Source organism: Hyperoodon ampullatus (genome assembly GCF_949752795.1).
Source record: "Hyperoodon ampullatus genome assembly, chromosome: 9".
Classification (NCBI taxonomy): domain Eukaryota; kingdom Metazoa; phylum Chordata; class Mammalia; order Artiodactyla; family Ziphiidae; genus Hyperoodon; species Hyperoodon ampullatus.
In genome coordinates, this window is record NC_136922.1 from 15,371,870 (window position 1) to 15,387,958 (window position 16,089).

The 16,089-nt window shown below is 39.0% G+C and overlaps 1 protein-coding gene across 1 annotated transcript in view; it reads left to right on the plus strand.

Annotated features, from left to right (window-relative positions):
• The window catches only part of LOC307057957 (uncharacterized protein), a gene marked incomplete at its 5' end in the record, with an annotated part of 53,687 nt that overhangs the window by 10,727 nt on the left and 26,871 nt on the right, over positions 1–16,089 (plus strand). The window contains 5 exon segments of the mRNA XM_079711246.1: positions 3,466–3,473; positions 3,475–3,572; positions 7,039–7,139; positions 12,682–12,832; positions 13,961–14,096. Of these exon segments, the coding sequence (XP_079567372.1) occupies positions 3,466–3,473; positions 3,475–3,572; positions 7,039–7,139; positions 12,682–12,832; positions 13,961–14,096 (494 nt within the window).

The window sequence follows — 16,089 nt, forward strand, 5'->3', positions numbered from 1 at the left end:
AATCAGTGGCTCTCAAACATTAGTATAAAAACAATGCCCTGACAGAATTTTTAAAAGTCATTCCTAGACCATATATCCTCAGAGATTCTGATTCAGTAAATCTCTAGGGTGGACCCAAAATTTAGTTTTAAAGAAGACCCCAGGTGGTTCAAACATTGACAAACATTGCTCTGAATCCTATTATGGATTTAAAACTGTAAGAATTTTTTTCTTAAAGGAATCATGTTTTTAACATTTTTAAATAAATAAAACTTTTTATTTTGATACTAAAAGTATGACTCATGGTATCTGTAAGTTAACATTAGGAACGTTTTAAATGAAAATAAGAGCAGAAAAGTGTGAATAAATTCCAACATCTGTATAAAATGAACAAGAAATTCTGTATAGAATTGCATTCAGGGCTTAAATTAAAAGTTCAAATTGGAAAATCAAACTGCTACTTCCTAATTCATGAATTACACACCTCAAGGTATTTCTTTAAATTGTATGTAATGAAGTTAATTAGATGTGATGTTTTCTATAATTTAAAACTAAGATTCCATGAAATTCTTTAAATGATATTAAATTTGTTACATTTCGAGCCTTCTAAATCTTTAGAAGATTGAGAGCTTGGTAAATATACCCGTACATAAAATGATGTTAATTTCTGTCCCCCACATCTTAAATATAAAAAATTTGGTAGCTAATCTGGAGATGATTACACAGTCAGCCCTCGGTGCTAGACCACTTTGTATATGGGACTTGAGCATCCACAAATTTTGGTACCCACAAGAGTCCTAGAACCAATGCCCCACAGATTCCAAGGGACAGCTGTGTATTTGAAATATGATTTCCTGGAGAACAGTAACCAGGTTTTATTTTTAATTTAAAAACCTAATTTTCATACCCTGTTAATAGTAATGTTATTTTTATGCTTCCCAGCAGTTGATAATTTTAACTTTAAAGTTCCATGGTTTAGGGAATTCCCTAGCAGTCCAGTGCTTAGGACTCCCTGCTTTCACTGCCAAGGACGCAGGTTCAATTCCTGGTGGGGGAACTAGGACCCCTGAAAGCTGCATGGCACAGCCAAAAAAACTAAAAAAAATTTTTAAATAAAGTTCCATGGTTTGGGGATGTCACCAACAGAATTTTGTTGGTGGTGAATGTGCCACTGCAAGAAGTATCTCAGGGACTTCCCTGGTGGCAGAGTGGTTAAGAATCTGCCCACCAATGCAGGGGACACGGGTTCGAGTCCTGGTCCAGGAAGATCTCACATGCCGCAGAGCAACTAAGCTCACGTACCACAACTACTGAGCCTGTGCTCTAGAGCCCGCATGCCGCAACTACTGAGCCCACACGCTGCAACTACTGAAGCCCGCTGGCCTAGAGCCCGTGCTCTGCAACAAGAGAAGCCACCGCAACGAGAAGCAAGTGCACCACACGAAGAGTAGCCCCGCTCGCTGCAACTTGAGAAGGCCCGCAAGACCCAACACAGGCACAAAAAAAAATTATCTCAGGTTAAGATAAAACAGTTCCGTAATTAAGATATTGGTCTAGGGCTTCCCTGGTGGCACAGTGGTTGAGAGTCCGCCTGCAGATGCAGGGGACACGGGTTCGTGCCCCGGTCCAGGAGGATCCCACATGCCGCAGAGCGGCTGGGCCCGTGAGCCATGGCCGCTGAGCCTGCACGTCCGGAGCCTGTGCTCTGCAAGGGGAGAGGCCACAACAGTGAGAGGCCCGCGTACCACAAAAAAAAAAAAAAAAAAAAAGATATTGGTCTATATTACCAACATAAAAACTGTTATAAGGAGACAATTATCTAAAACTGCTTAATTCAACCGTTTTAACATAAGCACTATGTTGCCATATTTTTTTAAGGCACATTCTGTGCTTTCATTTTTCAATTAACGAATCTTTAAAGATAACTGGCTTTTTCATTAAATATGAGTAGTATATTAGCAAATAGGGCGCTATAGTCAAAACTTAGTGATTTTTACGTTTATAAATTAACTCTGTTACACCAGTGTTCTGAGGACAGCAGCACAATTAAAGTAAGGTGCACAGCCGTTCAAGGAACCAGTGTAGAAAGGCAAGGAGTTCTAAACGCCTCTGATTTTTTTTTTAAGTTCCTTTTGGTTAATTTATGTTGTCTTTTTCTCTTTTCTATGTAATCAAGTATACTTGTGATAAGAGAAAGCACTGATTTAAATGTGTTTTTATATTCAATAACCACCTCTTGTTTGCACCATTTGTTTAATCTTCCCAAAATAATCGTCTCCAGGAGAATACTTTTATGTGCATTCCTGATACGTTGTTAATATTGGGGGGAAATCTTTAAAATTTTGAGTGTTTTCACGCAATTTGAAAACCTGGAAAAAAGTAATTGAAAGAATATACCCATACCCACGTCGTTCTCCTTTCCAGTCAGTCCCCAAACATCACCCGAAAGTGTACTGCCTCTTCCCAGCCCATGGACAAGAGTAGAAAACGTCACACGAAGTGTATGTTGGACGCTACCTATCCTCCTACACTCTCCGAACAAACTGCGGCACAAGCAGCTTTTTCTGGACAATGAAACTGTGTCTACGGTAAAATACAAACCAGGAAAGGCGTGTTTTAACCACGTTCACTGAGTGTGCTGCACCCTATCTAACCCTCCCGCCCCGGCGCCACTCCTTGTCGCCGGACCCCAGCAAGCCCTTTCAGAACGTCGGTTAAGCTCACCCCTCCCATGCAAGCCACACTTCATTAGAAATGTTAAGTCGGCTCCCCAGAAGAAGTTGCACTTGGGAACCCCAAGCAGCGGATCGGACCCTCTAATCCACCATCAATTAGAAAACAATTATTGCTAAGCATCTTGTTAGCACGCCTGGCACGTCGCCTGGGACCGGCCCCCGAGACCGGAATTGGGAGACGGAGCATGTGGGACTGCGGGTGGGGGCGGGGCGCGCTCCCCTCCGCCCGCCGCGGCGTGTGACGTCCCACGCGTCGGCGGCCGCGGAGCAGCGCGGGGAGCCGGGCGTCCTCAGGCGGGGTAAGGCTGGACGGGACGTCTTGGGGGCGGCGGGCCCCGAGGCGGCGTGGAGCGCGGGGTCGCGCCGCTCTCGCCGCGGTGGGACCGCGGGTGGGCTCTGCCCCACGACGCGTTCGCTGGGCGGGAGGGCCCCCGGGCGCGGACTTCAGTAGAGGCTGGCGTTAGGCTGCTGACGCCGCGAAGCTGGACGGAAAGCACGTCCGCGGTGCCGCTCAGGCCGCCTGGCCCGTTCCGCACAGCTCGCTGGGGAGGTGCAGACGCCGGCCTCCGGGCCCACCCTCGACCCGCTCCCTCCCCTCCCCCAACTCCCCGCCCCGGGTCTCTGCCGGGCGCCGCCCGTTGAGGGGAACGACTGATCCCATAAACCTCCTGGCCGGAAACCTCGCGCCCCGGGGGCCTTTCCTGAAACTGAATTTTCTTGGAAAGGGTGAAATAAGTGTTTCTCTATTTAGGTGTGAAGGAAAAAAATGACACTTCAATGGACGGCAGTTGCAACTTTTCTTTACGCTGAAATAGGACTCATTTTAATCTTCTGTCTACCTTTTATTCCTCCTCAGAGGTAGGAAACCTCCCAAGCGTTACAATAGTAAATATATGATGTGCTCTTTAGACGGTTTAGTGTGTTAACGGAAAAAGTTTTCTTAAGATTAAAAAGGTTTCAGTGCTGTTTATATAAAAGGCTCTGTTTAGAAATAAACTCACAGGGGCTTCCCTGGTGGCGCAGTGGTTGAGAGTCCGCCTGCCGATGCGGGGGGCGCGGGTTCGTGCCCCAGTCCGGGAAGATCCCACATGCCGCGGAGCGGCTGGGCCCGTGAGCCATGGCCGCTGAGCCTGCGCGTCCGGAGCCTGTGCTCCGCAACGGGAGAGGCCACAACAGTGAGGGGCCCGCGTACCGCAAAAAAATAAAAATTAAAAAAAAAAAAAACTCACAAACGAATTAGGTAATATATGATGACCATATTAAAATATCACATTACATAAAACTTTATTATATGTACAAATAACTTTTCCACCTCCCTTCTATAGGAAGGGCCTCGTCTTTTCGGTTCTTTTGATTGCAGATGTAATAAAGCAGTGGTCATACTTTTGTCACCTGTCTTGTCGTTAGCTTTTACCTTCATTTTATTGCCCTGAATTACAGCAGTGAACTTAAATAAAAGTAAATGCATAAATGCTGTTTACAGCACAGCATGATGCAGAAATGTTTCAGTGGGGCAGTGGAATGACCATTTGGAAACTTAAGCCAATGAATGATTCTTAGTTTTGGCCTTACATAATTCATTAGTGTTCATTTAATGGCAATTTTACCACTTTATCCCCACACAGAATTAATATATATTAAACGTACTAAATATGAAAAGTATCAGAACCATACATTAGCATTAGTTCCTTAGTAAAGGACCTTTGAAGGTCTTTCAGTACTATTTCGATCGAAGCCTTGGCTCACTTTACCCCTGTAATAACCCACTTATTAGGAGTTCAGTTTTACCTCGGGACTGGATAGTGAATGATAAAATACACCTGTATAAAAATGTTGCAAGACATTTGTTCACATAAAAGAAAAGAAATGAGATCCTAGAGATAACCCACTGAAACTTAGTAAGATTCCTCTACTGGAAGAGACTTAAGAAAGTTTTTATCTTGACTCAGGGTCCGGTAGTCTTCCACAACTTTGAGCTTGCTTCTTAACCTACCTGGATTTCTACTCACTTCTGTTTTTGTCTATCAGCTGTACCATCACTATTTTCTTTCTTACAAAAGGAAAAATTGAATTGTTATGTAGGAAGGGGCCTTTGAGATGATTTTATTCAACCCATTCATTCTATAGGAAAGTGGCCTGACTGAGGTCATCTAGCTGATCTGTGGCAAATTCTGGACTGGAATCTGCCTTTCAGTCTAGTGCTTTTTCTGTTCCATCACCCTATCTCTTATACTGTTGATTTTGTTTCAAATCCTTACTAATACCCTGTTAAGCTTTTTGGTAATACTTGCAACAGTAGAATCCTAGATTCAAGAGAAAGATGTTATTTATAAACATCTGACTTAAAAATAAGGCTTAAGAATTTGCAAAAAAATTTTCTTTGTCAGTTGATCTCTTCTCCATCAAAATCATGCATAAATTATGGATTTTTTCCTGCCAAATATAATTTTTTCCTATCCTGATCAAGTATCTATTTGTTAGATTTGTGTATATGTACATACATTATATAAATATATCCTCATGGACAAATATACATAAGAAAAATATGGTATATATGCACACAGATAATTTACAATATGTCCTTGACGTGTGTATCCACATCTTTTTTTACCTTTCATACGTGTAATCACCATACTCTTCAAGGAAAAGTCTTCAGTCTTCATTTAATTTGACTGTCTACTTTTTTCTCACACACCCACTGGTTAAAGACACATCTCAGAGATCAGACTGCCTGGGTTTATATCCCAACTCTGCAAATTACTGTGTGCTCTTGGGCAATTTATTTACCATCTCTGGCCAGTTTCCTCATCTGTAAAATGGAGGTAATACTAGTATCCACCTCATACGATGGTTGTGGAGATTAAATGAGCTAAAACATGTACAAGTGTTTAGAAGGGAAGTCTGGTAAGGACTCTATATAGTAGCTATTATTAGTGTTTCCTTGAATGGAGCCTTATTATAAACTGCTCATTGTTCCCTGTAGGGGGTCTCTTTTGTGTTCCCTTTTATACTGTCAATTTACTTGAAATGTGAATTTACATTTGGACCTAGATCAGGGTATTGCCACTTATGTTCTCTTTCTTAAAATACAAATCTTTGTAATGTAAAATTTGAATAGCATCCTTGGATGGAAGCATAGAGGCAAAAGAAACTGCATTGGTATCAATCTCTGTCTCCCCCAAACTTAAGGTTATTAGAGTTGTTTTCAAAGCATAATAAAGTAAGACCTTTTTTTTTTAAGTTGTAAGAATTTGAAATTTACTTAAGTGCTTATTACCTTTATATGTCTCCTTTGGACTCAGTTAATGTGTTACTCATTTAAAATGCTCTTGTGCAAAGTTTGTTACCCTTTCAGTTGCGTGATGGATTACTTTGTCACTCTTTGCCATTTATAATCCATGCTTTCTTACCTCTGTGTCTTTGCTTATACTGTTCATTCCATCTAGACTATTTCATTTTTTTAAAATTTCACTTTCTCTATGTTCAAATATTGATCTGGGTGGTAATTACATGGGTATATACACACATAAAAGTCCATCAAGCTATACATATATTATATATACACATATATAAATTTTTATATATATATATTTTGTTTGTTTTTTTGTTTTGTTTTGTTTTGGGCCACGCTGCGCTGCTTGTGGGATCTTAGTTCCCCAACCAGGAATTGAACCCGGGCCCTCAGCAGTGAAAGCTCAGAGTCCTAACCACTGGACCGCCAGGGAATTCCCTTTCATGCTACATATTTAAGATTTTTGCTCTTTACTGTGTATGTGTAATACCTCAATGATTTTTTAAATTTCCTTATGGTAAAGGAGAAACTTTTTTACTTGGAGTAGATGTTGAAAGTGCATGTATTTTTTTTCATTATAAAAATAAATAGTGCAGAGTCGGACCTCTTACTCCTGAAATGTTGTTAATTGTTAGAACAATAGATCTTTGTTATTTCTGAGTTACTATCCTGATTAGGGAAATGATATAAAGTGATAACTTCTATCAGCAATTTAACATTTTACTGTAAGAATTCCTTTTTAAGGTTTTGATCATGTATATTTACTTTAAAAGTTATTTTTACTTTAGAATATTTAAGCCACCAGACTTAATCAAATGCCAGATTATTATTAAATTTGAGAGGTTGTTCTTTATTTCATGAGACATTCTTATTGATAAGAATTGGTAATTCTCTGGTATGACATAAAATATTAAATTTCTATAATTCTTTTCACTTGCTGCACAATTACCAAAATGTTAATTCAGTATTTAGAAAGTATCTCAAAATGTCCCTTTGATTTTTTACAACTGACGTAATTATATTGCTTTACAGATGGCAGAAGATTTTTTCATTTAGCGTCTGGGGTAAAATTGCAACTTTCTGGAACAAGGCTTTCCTTACTATTATAGTCCTATTGATTGTTCTGTTTCTAGGTAAGTATTAGATTCCTCCTTTGACTAAGCTTCACTCTAGTTTTTATATTATTATTAATGTATTCATTGATTTTTAATTAATTAAGTTGGTGTTGCCATTACTATACAGTTGAATTTATATTACATAATATATTGATAGTGTGTGGAGTAGATAATTGATATATTGATAAATAGTTGATAGATAGTACTGTTATATACGCACAAGCATAAATTGCAGCAGAGTGCAGTGCTTCTTAATCTCTTTTCTGTTGTTTTAAGATTTCAGTACAGTGATGCATAGCCTAGTTTTCAGAGTTACCAGTTATACAGTCATTTGTTATTTTGGTGTCCTAGGCACCCAGGGGCTTAGCTCTTAGGGAGGCAAACAGAGGAATAGAATCACTAGGACCTCAAAAAGAGTTTTAGATGCAGGCTGTGAATCTTGATTGGATCCTGGTTGAAAAACAACAACAGCACAGATATTTAGGGACTACTGCAAAAATTTGAACATGGACTGGTTGTTAGATAATGTTAGGGAATTTCTGTTAACTTTAGTTGTGATAACAATTTTATTATTATAAAGCAGAAGTCAGCAACCTGTAGCCCGCAGACCAAATGCCTATTTTTGTAAATAAAGTTATATTAGAATATAACCATGCCCATTTGTTTATGTACTGTCTATGCATGAACACCTGCAGAGTGGAGTAGTTGAAACAGAAATGGTGTGGCCTAAAACATTCACTGTTTGCCTTTAGAGAAAAGGTTTACCAACACCTGTTACATAGGAGTATGTCCTTACGCTTAGGAGTTGCATGCTGAAATATTTAGAAGTGTCATGATAGTTACAACTTACTTTCAAATGGTTAAAAAAAAACAAGTAAAGCAAATGTGGCAAAATGTTAATTGTTGAATCCAGATAGTGGAATATGGATGTTTATTGTACTAGTTTTTCAGCATGTTTGAAATTTTCATGATAACCAGTACCTTAGAAATTAGAAATCAGAAGTAGACTTCTTTTTTGGAGTGGAAAAGAATAACTTTATTGCTTTGCCAGGCAGAGAGGGCCACAGTGCGCTAATGCCCTCAAAACTGTGTGTCCTGGCCTGGAAGGGGTAGTGAGGAGTTTTATAGTAATGGTTCAAAGAGGGCATGATCAGCTCGTGGACGTTCTTCTGACTGGTTGGCAGTGAGGTAATCGGGAGTCAGCATCATCAACGTTCCGGTTCCAACCGGTCTGGGGTCTATGTGCTTGTGGGCAGCATGCAGTTAACTTCTTCCACTTGGTTGGGGTTTTGGTGTCTCAAAAACGTGCAGATTTTTCCATCCTTTCCCCTTTTGATTGTAGGTCTTTCAGTAGGAGACACTGATGAGCAAAATAGCTGTCTCTTGATGCCAGGGTGATTCAGCTTCTTGCCGTGGGTGCAGATCATGTCCCTTGGTGGTAGACCTCCTTTATATTTGCCCAGATGCTGGTGGAGGTATTGTGACGTCCAGACAAGACTTTTCTCTAAAAGTAGACCTTTAAGGTTCTTATCAAACTGGAAATTCCATGAATCGAAATAGTTACTATGTGTTTTTAGAAGGAGTAGCCAAGCTCAGAGAGATTAAGTAACTTGTCTGAGATCACCCAGCTACTTCTAGGCACTTCCGTTTTTGATACCCATTGCAGAGTGTGTTTTCCCTCAGAATTCCCTCAGAGTTGTGTTGTGGATTAGGTAGGTTTTACAGGGGTCATAACCACCACGTGTGCCACTGTCTTATGAGAAAATGTTTCTCACATTCCATATTACCAACCTCTGGGGTGGAATCCTCTTCATAAACCAGAATTAACTGGTGTGAGAAGGTATGAGTAGGTAATTATATCAGGGTATGAATGGGTTTATGCCTCATTTCAAAATGTATTTGTCTCGTGGTAAGTTATTAATGTTACTGATTGAATCTCCAGCCATAGAAGAAATAACACCAAGCGAGTAAAAAGCAATAAGGAAAACAGGTACCAACTTTGCCACCAGCTAACTAAATGACCTTTGGAATGGCATTTCATCTCTCTGAGTTTGGTTTATCCATTTGCAAAATAAAGGGAGAGAGGAAATAATCCCTGCAGCTCTTGCTAGCTCTAGAAGTGTATTGTGACCTTCCAACTCTAAAATTATCACAAGAATTTCTACTGAAAACTGCCACATATCCATATAAGGAAGGGGAACTTTAGCCAAGCTTCTTTTGGTTACATATATCAGAAATGAACTTCAGCTCACTTGAGCAAGAAAGGGGAACTTAAAGTAAAATACGGGGTTGCTCCACAGCAGCCCAGGGAAGGAAGGAAGCCAAACTCCTAGGAACTGAAGTGTCCTTTTCGTGTCCCTGCATTTCTCACTGGGTCTACTTCACATCTCTACAGACTCTGATACTCTATTCCCACGTCAGAAGATAGGTACCATACAGCTGCCAAGTTTTGTCAATCCAGCGATATGCAAGGATTAATTAGCCATTTCCTTTTTTTTTTTTTTTTTTTTTGTCTGTGCTGCACAGCAAGGCATGTGGGATCTTAGTTCCTCTACCAGGGATGGAACCCACGCCCCCTGCATTGGAAGTGCAGAGTCTTAACCACTGGACCGCCAGGGAAATCCCTAACTAGCCATTTCTGAATCCCAATTCAAAATTCTAAGGGAAAAAATCTGATCAGCTAGCACCAGGTATCCAGTCCTCATCTGAGAAGCTATGGCCAGGGGCAGGGTCACAGAGCAGAATCATGACTGCAGGCTGGAGCCTGCGTCTGTGGGCAGAGGGAGTAATTAATTCCCAGAGAGTAGGAACATCATGGATGGTTAATGCAGGAGCTTTAACCATGGATGGTAAAGACAGGCAGATAGGAACCTATCCATGAAGCCTCAGTGTTTCCGTCTCAGGACAGGGGGATAACATGTACTTCACTGAAGTGTCGGAAGGATAAAATGCAGTTACATATGTCAAGTACATAGTCCAGTGTTCTCGTCCACTAGAACAACACTGGTGTAAGTAATGTAAACCCAGTAGGTTTGAATTACTCAAGCTTAATTCATCTTTTATTTTGGAATTTTTTTTTCTTGTTGGTCTAATAAGGTAATTATTACAAAGTGTTAATATTCCTAGAGCCAATACTAACTGAAAAGTGTGTGTGCATCTGTGTGTGTTTTAGCACGTTGGAACAGGCAGAAAGGAAGTAGGAAACCCAGGAGAATATGTTTAGTGTCAGCACAAATGCATCTTGGGAATTTGAAAGCTTCCACAAGTGATCCAAAAAAAGACTCTGTGTGCCTTATAGAAAATTGACTTTGTCACACCCTCTCCTTATTGTTGCCCCCATCCCACTTTTCATACATGTTCTCTTCATTATTATACAAGCAATTCATTCTACAAATGGGTTTGTATGACTATTTACATTTATTCTCTGATAGTGCTTAATCTTTAGCATTTCTGCATAATGGATCCAGGAGTATTATTCCTGTTTAATTGCCAATGAGTAATGATCTTCACAGTATTATGAATTATTTTTATGAGTTATGTTTGTTTTACTTTTACTTGTTTTGTAGTGATTGGCATGCTCTTACTATATTGAGGCAATCTGAGAAATAACTAAGCCATGAAAAAGAATGAAATCTTGCCAGTTGTGTCAACATGAATGGACCTTGGGGCATTATGCTAAGTGAAATAACTCAGACAGAGAAAGACAAATACTGTATGAACTCACTCATATGTGGAATCTTTAAAAAAATAAAATCAAGCTCATAGATGCAGAGAACAGATTGGTGGTTGTCAGGGGTGGGTGGTGGGCAAAAGGGGTAAAGGGAGTCAAAAGATACAAGCTTCCAGTTATAAAATAAACAAGTCATGGAGATGTAATGTACAGCATGGGGGCTACTGTTAGTAATACTATATTGCATATTTGAAAATTGCTAAGAGACAAGAAAAAAAATTCTGTAACTGTGTATGAGGATGGATGTTAACTAGACTTGTAGTGTTTTACAATATATACAAACATCGAATCTTTTTTTTAATTAGCAAATTAGGAATAGAAGGAAACTTCATCATTCTGATGAAGAACATCTACAAAAACCTAGAGCTAGCATCATCCTTAGTCAGTTGTTGCAAGTTAGCCCCATAATATTGGGAACAAAGCAAGGATATTCACTTTCACTATTTTTATTCAATTAAGTAATAGATTTTCTAACCAGGATAATAATGTCAAGAAAAACTAGAAAGCATAAAGATTGCAAATTAAAAAGTAAAACAGTCATTTGCAGATGACATGATTGTTTATTTAGAAAATCCTAAAGTATCTACAAGAAGGTTACTGTGTCAAAGAAATATAGTGGCATCACAAAATACAAGGTCGATATACAGAAATGAAGTGTATTTCTATGCTATAATCAATAATTCAAAAATGAAATTTTTTGAAAATTCCTTTTACAAATACACCAAAAAACTTTATAAAAAGATGTACAAGATCGCAACACAGAAAGCTACAGAAACATTGCTGGAAGAAATTAAAGAAAATGGAAAATAAAAATATCAATTGGAAAACTCACTATCATTGCAATGAAATAGCACTTCATACCCACTAGGATGGTTATAATCAAAAAGACAGAAAATAACAAGTGTTGATGAAGATGTGGAGAAATTGGAACCATCATACTCTGCTTGTTGGAATGTAAACTGGTACAGCTGCTTTGGAAAACAGTTTGGCAGTTCCTCAAAAAGTTAAACATAGAGTTACCATATGATCCAACAATTCCACTCCTAGGTATATACCAAGAGAAATGAAAACTTATGTCAGTACAAGAACTTGTACATGAATGTTCATGGCAGCATTATTCTTAATAGCCAAAAAGTGGAGAAAATCCAAATCATCTCATGAATGGATAAACCAAATGTGGTGTGTCTGTACAATAGAATATTTTTCAGTCATAAAAACTAACAAAGTGGACTTCTCTGGTGGCACAGTGGTTAAGAATCCGCCTGCCAGCACAGGGGACACGGGTTCGAGCCCTGGCCTGGGAAGATCCACATGCCGCGGAGCAACTAAGCCCGTGAGCCACAACTACTGAGCCCACGTGCCACAACACCGAAGCCCACTTCCTAGAGCCCGTGTTCTGCAACAAGAGAAGCCACCACAATGAGAAGCCTGTGCACTGCAACAAAGAGTAGCCCTCGCTCGCCACAACTAGAGAAAGCCCGTGCACAGCAACAAAGACCCAACGCAGCCAAAAAAAAAAAAAAAAAAAAGTAAAGGATAATAGTTTGCCACGTAGCTAGAGATTAGACAGTGCAGTGATGGTAAGTCCTAGATGACTAATAAAAAAGCAAAATACTGTTAACATTCAAAGTTTACCAGTATCCACTTACAGATCATCTGTTTGGAGCATGGTACCCTCCCATGTATTGTAGAGGAAAGACAAAAAGAGAGCCCCTAGCTAAAGTCCACTATCTAACAGTTAGGTCAGTTGTGCTAAAACTGCTTCCCATTTTAATAATAACCTTACATTCTTAAAAGCCAAAAGTAACATTCCCTCTTTTTCTCTGATAGATGCTGTGAGAGAAGTAAGAAAATATTCCTCAACTCATGCCATTGAAAGGAGCTCAGCCAGCAGACCTGCTGCCTATGAACATACACAGATGAAACTTTTTAGGTCTCAAAGAAATCTTTACATTACTGGATTTTCATTATTTTTCTGGCTGTAAGTTTTTTAAAAAGCACAATTTAAAAACATGATTTGTGTTTCTCTTTCTCATTTTTTCTACCTATACTATAGATTTTTTTTCTGTACTATTTCACATACTAACATCTTCATGAAAGAACTCAGATGACAGATCCAAATAACAAATAATAATCGTGGCTTGTAGGTTCTTTAGACGCATAACGCCCTGCATGATCTGGCTCCTGCTGCTCTGATGTGTACACCACGTTCCAACCACGCGGCCCTTCGCTGCTCATTCATTCATTCATTCTTGCAACAAATATTTACTGAGTTCCTCTTTTGTACCCAGCTCCTTCCTGCTTCAGGATCTTCCCACCAGCTTTCCCTTCCCACCAATTTTCCCTTCCCTTTCCCTTTTTCCTTCCCTCTCTCCCTGGCTAATTTCTACTTTAGCCCCTTTCTCAGGAAAGCTGAGACCTCTGACCATCATTCCCCCAAAGTAGGAAGGTCTTCGGTTGTACACTCCCATAGAATGTGTAATGTATATACTCTTCTTTCAAGTGTCATTCGTGGTTGTAATTAAATACTCTTTTAATTCTTGCCTTCCCAAGTAGAACCTAAACTCTGAGAGCAGGGCCTCTGTCTTGTTTCCTGCTATGTCCCCAGTGCCTGGCACAGTGTTTAACACTTAGCAGTTCCTGAGGAAATATCTGCTGAATGAATAAATGAAGATAACGATTACTACTAACAAAGGAAGTTACCTATAAGTAGAAGTGAATGAGCAGTTTTTAGGTTTGGCCAGCCTCACAAAATGCTCTTTAAATTTTGAGCTGAGGGGGGAAGAACGCTTACTGGCCCTGCCACACTGTCTGGAATTCTGTTTCTGCTCGTCCTGGGCAAAGGCCTCTACAGAGAAAATAAGTAAATTAATAAGTACCACTGAACCTGCATTCCAAATGCTAATCTTCTAACGAAGATTCCAAAGAAATGAGACACAGGCTTGTTTTGACTGGAAGACTTGAATTAAAAATATATCTTCCTTCCGTAAACGTCACCTCCCTCCACCACGCCCACACCTGAAGGGGAGTCACTGGAAAATTACTACTTAAAGTCACAGTTCCTGGTGATTAGTTGCACACTACTCTGACATTTTTTTCATTTTCTTAGAGTGTTGAGACGTCTGGTTACCCTTATTACTCAGCTGGCAAAAGAGCTGTCAAACAAAGGAGTACTTAAAGTTCAAGCAGAAAATACTAACCAGGCTGCCAAAAAATTCATGGAAGAGAATGAAAGACTAAAACGGGTATTTAAATTTTCTTCTTAAAAACTGGTGTAAGGGGCTTCCCTGGTGGCGCAGTGGTTGAGAGTCCGCCTGCCGATGCGGGGGACGTGGGTTCATGCCCTGGTCTGGGAAGATCCCACATGCCGTGGAGCGGCTGGGCCCGTGAGCCACGGCCGCTGAGCCTGCGCGTCCGGAGCCTGTCCTCCGCAACGGGAGAGGCCACAACAGTGAGAGGCCCGCGTACTGCAAAAAAAAAAAAAAAAAAAAAAAAAAAAACTGGTGTAAGTGTTGCTGGTATTCCCAAGGGGTGGTTTATTATATTTCAGCATCAAAAAGAGCATTTTCATAGTATATAAGCAGAAAATGACCATAAATAACAATATTCTACAAAATGATTGTTTCAGAAGTATTTTATTATCTTTAAATTTGTGTGTTCTCACACTTTCCCTCCATAGTAGATTAATGCCATTGGACCTACTTCCTGTGATTCAAGGAGAAAACAGTATTCTGGGAATATGAATTTTAGTTCCTTCATTACCATTAATTTTACTTTATAACCTAAAGCAAGTTTTAATAAGTCTCTATTATGTTTCCATTTCCCTTTCAGTTGAATTCCTGTTGTTTTTTTTGGTGTGGTTTTCTTTGTTGTTATTATTGTTTTCTTTAAATGATGATTATGTAGGAAGCAGATGAAAATAGTTGATATAGATTGATGACTGCATATAATATTTTCAATCTCTAATTTGGTTATGCTGCTGATAATTCTTCTTTGAGAACCCTATGCTGTCTTTCCCTGGCTACTCAGGGAGAGTGTAAATGAGATACTGATGTTTTCCATGTTAAGTAAAAAGAAGAACGAGTGGAAAAATGGAAGATACAAAATTACTTTGGGTATTTTTTTTCTTAGGTTTAAAATTTAGGAGTCAGATCTCATAGCTTGAGTGTTTTCAGTTCATTTTAAGCCCCATAAGTTTTCCTAATTCTGCTTCTTAGAAACAAAAATAAATCAGTGGAACCTTCAGAAGTGAAACAAATTTTCTTGAAGAAAGAATTCCTAGTATAATGCAATAAGATTATTTCCCTGTTATAAATTAATGAATTACAGTCAATTATATATTACATCAAATTATATTTATGTAAAAAGTATTGTGATCCTAAATTCTAAAGCCCAGCCTCTTACAGAAAGAACTGTGTCACCTTTCATCAATGCTAAATGAGTTAGCTGTTACATAGTACAATATAAACCTTTCTAAAACCTATGAAATAAGTCAAAACTCATTGCAAAAAAAAATTTTTGATACTACAGTGTCATGGTCACCTATTCAGAAACCCATGTTTTACTTATGATGTCTACCTTATTTTTACTACAAAAACAGGATTCAAAAATGTTTCTTTGGGTAGATTATAATCAGCATCTTTTAAGGAAACTTTTAGAGAATAAGCACCAGTTTATATTTTTACTTCGTTTTGTTCTGTTTTGAAAAAGCATTGATCCACAGATGTCATGTAACTTTCCCTTTGTCATAAATATAGGTCTGGGAAATCAAGCTGTCAGTATTTCTGTATTCAGAAGCAAGCAATATACGTCACTGGAGTGTTTCAGCAGCACAATCAGCCTTATTTGCTTCATTTTCTATCCTTTGATCTCATTTCATAATGGTAAAAACAAAACAAAACCCTCAAGGCTTTTATTAATATATGGTGGCTAAACTCAAAAGCACCCAGCCAGTATTTGTAGACTTACCACGTACCTATCTTGATTTACCATACCCATCGTGTTAGAGTAGTGAATTGTAGCTACTAATAGAACACTGCTTTTTTCCTCTTATTCTTGAACTCCAAGAAAATGGAAAGTGTTTTTGTAGTTTTGGTACTATGATTTTCTCATATACACCATAATTAATGTACTTAAATTAGTCTTGTCCTTCAGAAAAAGCACATTCCTTAAAACATTTCTTTTGGGATTGTTTTCAGAACCAGTTACTAACTTGCAAAGAAATTTATTTCATGATTA